Source organism: Panicum hallii, chromosome 9 (genome assembly GCF_002211085.1).
Source record: "Panicum hallii strain FIL2 chromosome 9, PHallii_v3.1, whole genome shotgun sequence".
Taxonomy (NCBI): Eukaryota; Viridiplantae; Streptophyta; class Magnoliopsida; order Poales; family Poaceae; genus Panicum; species Panicum hallii.
This window is the reverse complement of record NC_038050.1, coordinates 16,513,088-16,518,826: the sequence shown is the minus strand read 5'-3', so window position 1 is coordinate 16,518,826 and position 5,739 is coordinate 16,513,088. Positions and strand designations below refer to the sequence as shown.

Genomic DNA, 5,739 nt, shown 5'->3' with positions numbered 1-5,739 from the left:
TTTTCCTGTTATTTGTATTTCTGTAATTTATTACATGAACGAAACACGGGCGCACCAGCTCAAGCAACCATGACTATGCTCCTCTATTGCACACTTGCAAAAAAATACCACTAAAAATACTTAAAAAATGTGTGTAAGAGCATGTTTGGCAAGGCTACAGTTCTACCAAAATGGCTCTAAATAAATGTAACTCGTCCGGTAAAATAGTTTATTTTGGTAGAGCTGAAGCTGGATTGAAAAATATTTGACACAATAGCTTCTCATGTGTTTTTCATAGGATAAATATCCTTGCCTATTTGACTTAGTTGTACATATGGGTTTCATGTTTTCCCTTAATTATAATATGATTTTATATGAAATTAAGGGGAAATTAGGGTCGGTAGAGCTCCAACTGATTCTGATTCTCTATGGAGCTGATTCTCTGAGAAAAGTGATTCTCTAAGATTAACTTTATAAAAAACAGATCAAGTGTGAGAAGTGAATCAGGAGAAGCTACTTTTTTTTCAGCTTCCAACTCCTTAGTTCATTTCAGAGAATCACTCCACAAAATCAGCATAGAATCACTTCTTTCACAAAAACTGTTTGGCGGAGCTAATCCAGCCTAGAAACTGCTACGGAAATTCTACCAAATAGGACCTTGATAAATTGAATTATAACTTAGCCAACAATTACCCATTCCTTTTCTTCTTTAAATGCATTTTCTCTTTCTATTTTACTTCCTTTTTTATCTTTCCTCCCCTACTCTTTCTAGCCCCCACCTTATTGCCTTCACCCTCTCTCTCGCGCCTCCTGCCTCGTTGTCTCGTGGGTCAAGCTCAGCGGCTCGCCAGCTCCCTTCCCCTTCTCCCTCTTGCCCTTCCCAAGCTGACCGGCTGCCGCCTCCCCGCTGCCGGTAACTTCCCCCATTGCGGGGCAGGAGAGGACGACGGCGGGTGGCCGATCTGTGGGCACTGGATGGGGCTACGGAGACTGCGGCAGAGCTCCATGGCGGAGCTAGAGACATGCGGGAAGGCCGAGGTCGCTCGTCGTCGGCGCTCTACACTACTACAGAAATGATCTTTCGTCCTCCTCAATTGTCCCAGCCAATTTTGGACCCGAGACTAATGAAGACTTTAGTCCCGGGTCGAACGGCTAGAGGACGGCGGAGAGCTTTAGTCGTAGTTAGAGCCACCAACCGGGACTAAAGGATAACCCTTTAGTCCTGGTTGGTGGCTTCAACCGGGACTAAAGGGTCCTTCACGGCTTAGTTTAAAAGGAAGGCATCACATTCAAAGTTACATGTGATGTGTAGGTGAGGTGGTAAAGAAGCTGTGCGTGAGGCAAGAGGTCTCGAGTTTAAGTTCTAGGCATAGAGTAAATTTTTTTTCCCTTTCCACGGACCTTTAGTCCCGGGTGTGGAAACCAGAACTAAAGGTTGAACTGGGACTCAAGAGGGTTGGGAACCAGCAGCCCACTCAGCTCCGCTCCAGCCGCCTGCGGGCTAGCAAGTCGGCACGGCCCATCATGCTAGACGGCCCGGCACGATTCTCCTGCCCTCGGGCCGTGCCTAGGCTGTTGAAGCAGCACGTGGGGCGGCCCGGCACGGCCCGTTATTGTGCCCGTGCCGAAACGGGCCGTGCCAAGATGGGCCCATGCCGTGTTGGGCCGGGCGGCCTGTTTGGCCATCTATGCCCAACGCCATCAGCCGCTGCTACCCTTTCCCACCACGCATAGTCGATAAGCACCACGCGGGAAGGTGTACAGTATTTTCACAAAGAATGATATGAGGTGGAGGTGAAGCCGATGCGAGCCGTTATATTTGGGTCCGTACCTTAGTGTAAGCCGGCCAGCAGCTTCTTCTAAGCTTCACTACTGAATCCATTTTATTTATGAACTATTTGGCTATAATTAGGAGAAGCAGCTTAAGAAACCCGGCCAAAGAGGACCTATATTATGCACCACCAGAGCTTGAACGTTTGCCTCGGCCTATGGCCCATGAGCTGTAGGTCAATTCTCTCGCTTCCGGCCAGTGTTGAAGCTCTTTGTTCAATTGCAGACGATTCTTGCTGACTGCTCGTTTTCTTTCTTGGTGGGCCAGGTGCACCGGCTGTGGTGACGCGCTGCCCACTGCGTGCCCAAGGGCTCCTCGCCTTCCTCAAGCGATTCTCGCGCCATCAATTCGTGACCTCGGAAGACTCGAAGCAGCTGCACAGCTTCAGCTCTCGAGGAGCCCGGAAACGAGGGGTCGTGCCTTCTCTTTTCACTCCACGCATTCATTTTGTATACGGCGCCGCTTGGGGATCTCAACTCGTATCAGTTCTGGTCTTCTGGAATCATGGCCATGTCGTCGTTCGCCGGCGTATCCGTCGTCGAAGGCGGCGGCAGTCCGCCGCAATATGCCTCGGCCACCACGGCCGTCATTTACAGCGGGTACCACCTGCTAGTTGTCAATGGATACTCGCGCATCAAGGACCGCCCCAATGGCGAGCGCATTGCATCTCGCCGTTTCAGAGTCGGAGGCTACCGCTGGGTCATCGAGTGCTGCCCCAATGGCTACGAACCAGACCATGACGGCGACATATTCTTTTATCTCGTCCTTGATCAAGGTAATGTTCTCGATCCTGTGGTGGTGCAGTATGAGTTCAGCTTCGTCGTTGATAAGGCTCAGAACAGCGACTCGTCATCGCTCACTGGTGCGAAGGAAACTTGTACATTCTGTAGTCGTAGTGTTGCCTTTGCCTGTAGTTTCCCCTGTTCAACGAAGAAGAAAATCTTTGAGAAGTCAAAATATATCAAGAATGACAGTTTCACCTTGCGGTGTGACATCATCATCAACAAGGTCGTTAGCATCACGGATGCCGATGCAGCTGTTCCGGCCAATTCTGTGCTTCTGGTACCTGATATTCAACAGGATATCGCTGGCCTATTTCAGTCCGGCCTCGTGGGCGCCGATGTGACGTTTCAGGTCGGCAGTGCGAAGTTCGCCGCACACCGGTGCGTGCTTGCAGCCCGGTCCGCGGTCTTCAAGGCTCAGCTCTTTGGGCCCATGAAGGAAGGAACAACTACCAGTGTCATACATGTGAGCGACATGGAGGAACAGGTATTCAAGCTTTTACTTTACTTCATCTACAGTAATTCAGTGCCGGAGATGGAAACGGAGGAAGGAGACGTTATGTGGCAGCACTTGCTTGTAGCGGCAGATAGATATGATCTCCCGAGGTTGAGGCTGATCTGTGAAAAAGAGCTGTGTGACAACTGCATCAGCACGAGCACAGTCGCGAACATCCTCGCGCTAGCTGAGCAGCACCGTTGCCGAGGGTTGAAGCAGGCGTGCCTGGATTTCCTCAACTCTCCTGCCAATTTACAGGAGGTAATGGTGGTCGACGGCTTGGACCATTTGATTAGCAGCTGGCCCTCTGTTCTGAAAGAGCTCATTGCCAAGCTTGCATCTCTGAATTTTGATGTCGACACTGGAGACTATGGTGAATCTGCTCCACCGTTGCTTGAGGTACCAGAATCTGATTTGCACCAACATCTGTCTAGTCTCCTCCAATCCGAGGAGAGAACGGATGTGACATTTGAGGTCGGCGGCGAGACCTTCTCTGCACACAAGCGTGTGCTCGCTGCCAGATCTGCAGTCTTCAGGGCTGACCTTTTTGGCCCGATAAAGGATACAAACACAGACGGGGTCATAAGCATACATGACATGGAATCAAAAGTATTCAAGTTACTGCTCACCTTCATTTACGATGATTCTTGGCCACACATGAAGGAAGAGAAAACTGAGGACAATGCTGATGCTGATGTTATGTGGCAGCAGTTGCTTGTGGCAGCAGATAGATATGGCCTCGAGAGGCTGAAGCTGATGTGCGAAACGATGCTGTGCAGATACATCAACGCGACCACTGTGGCTGCCATCCTTGCGCTAGCTGAGGAGCACCATTGCCGAGAGCTGAAGGAGGACTGCTTGGATTTCCTTGACTCCCCTGCTCATCTGCAGGACGTGATGGCGGCGGGCGGCTTGGAACAGCTGAGAAGCAGCTGCCCTTCTGTCCTGATAGATCGCATTGCCAAGCTTGCGTCACTTAAGTATGATAACTGACACGTGATGGTACTCATTGGTATCATGGTATGTACTACTACATGAAAAATTACTAATTCTAGATAGTGACAAATAAGAGTATATATAGTTCTATTCATATATAGTGATTTTGTTAGAACATTCATATATAGTGATCCTATAGAGTGCCATTCTTTAGCTGCATTGTTATGATTTCATTTTCAGAGCTATTCTTTTTTCCTTTTGGCTTTGCAGGACTTGAGTAAGGTGGATCGAGCTGATCAATGACGAAGCTAGCAGTGAGTAACCAAGATGCTACGGGACAAAGAAGCATGTTCAGGATCCCGCTGGTCTCTGTTTTCTAAGTTATATGATGCCTGAGCTTTAAGATTTTGTTCTATTTCGTTGGCTTGTTTCAGCTAGTCAGTCCCTTGTTTCGTAAGGAGCTAGCATAGTACTAGTGAGGCTTAAGCTCCTCATTTTCAGTATCTGTTGCGTGTAGGCTGTCTGTTCCAGCTCAAACCGTTTTGATTTTACTATCTTAATTTTCCCTTCATGTACTGTTTTGGCTGCTTTTCGGTCAGTATCATGTGATCTACTAGCTAGCGGCGGATAGCTTTGAGGCTAAAACTAGTATGTGAAAGCAAAGTTGTGTGAGTACATTGAGTCAAGCACAGCAACAACCATCCTTGCAAGTTTTTACAGCTCGTTTGATAAATCTGATGGCTGTCATGGCCTCATGGGCCGATTCACGGCAACCATACTTGGAAGGATGCTGTTTATCCATCTGTTTATCCATCCGGATGCAGGGTTCTCACGCCCGCACCCGCTACCCGCTACCCGCTACCTGCCATGAGGAGAAACTTGTGCCCGTTGTTAGATGCGATCTCCTACTCGGTTGAGGACTGAGTCTCCCGTCTCAACTACGCACTCTGATCGAGGGCGTGCCAACCATCCCTGGCATTGCCCCCCCCCCCTTCGCGTAGCATCACTGCAAAAGGGAAAGGGGACATCGGGTTGGCTATCCAATGATGGCCGATACCGTAGTACCCCGTAGAAACCATAGCTCCACCGATCAGGAGAGGTGTTGAAGCGGAGGGAAGGCCCACCGCGCCGCTGCCGTCCTCGACTTTGCCACTAGCGAGGGAAGGCCCACCGCGCCGCTGCCGTCCTCGACTTTGCCACCAGCACCGCTGCTACCTCGTCCCCGACTTCATCACCACCTTGTCACCACCTAAACGGCGGCGCCATGGCAGATGGCAGCAGCTACTAGCAAGGTATTTCATCATGGTTAAGATCCTTACCCACTCGATCTACTCCTAAAAGATCCAATAAACCTAGCAATGGTATCATTTAGCCTACTCTAGCGAGTAGATTCGTTTGGGGAAGATTAAGAGAAGAAGAAACAAACGATTTCGATCTGAATCGAAAGAAGAAACCAAACACTAATCGAAGGGAAGAACTCACCTCGGCTGCCGGCCAAGCCACCGCCATGGGAGCACCCCAGCAGAACTCCTCGATGGAGCCGCGTGCGACTCAGTCGCACGCGCCACCGGCGAGAAGGCCTGCAAGGGCGCAGGAAGGCGGCGGCAGCATGACTGGCGAGACAAGGGCCGAGCCGCCGCGCGGGAGGACCTGAGTCGGTGGTACCGCTACTCTTCTCCGGTCGCCAAGGCGGCGGCCGCAGAGCTGCGAGCACG

At 50.4% G+C, this 5,739-nt stretch overlaps 1 protein-coding gene across 1 annotated transcript; it reads left to right on the top strand.

Annotated features, from left to right (window-relative positions):
• The first annotated feature begins 2,314 nt into the window (after nucleotides 1-2,314).
• Nucleotides 2,315-4,081, top strand: LOC112872871 (BTB/POZ and MATH domain-containing protein 2-like). The gene has a single exon (XM_025935907.1). It carries the CDS (start codon nucleotides 2,315-2,317, stop codon nucleotides 4,079-4,081), a length of 1,767 nt encoding a protein of 588 aa, XP_025791692.1.
• Nucleotides 4,082-5,739: the final 1,658 nt, after the last annotated feature.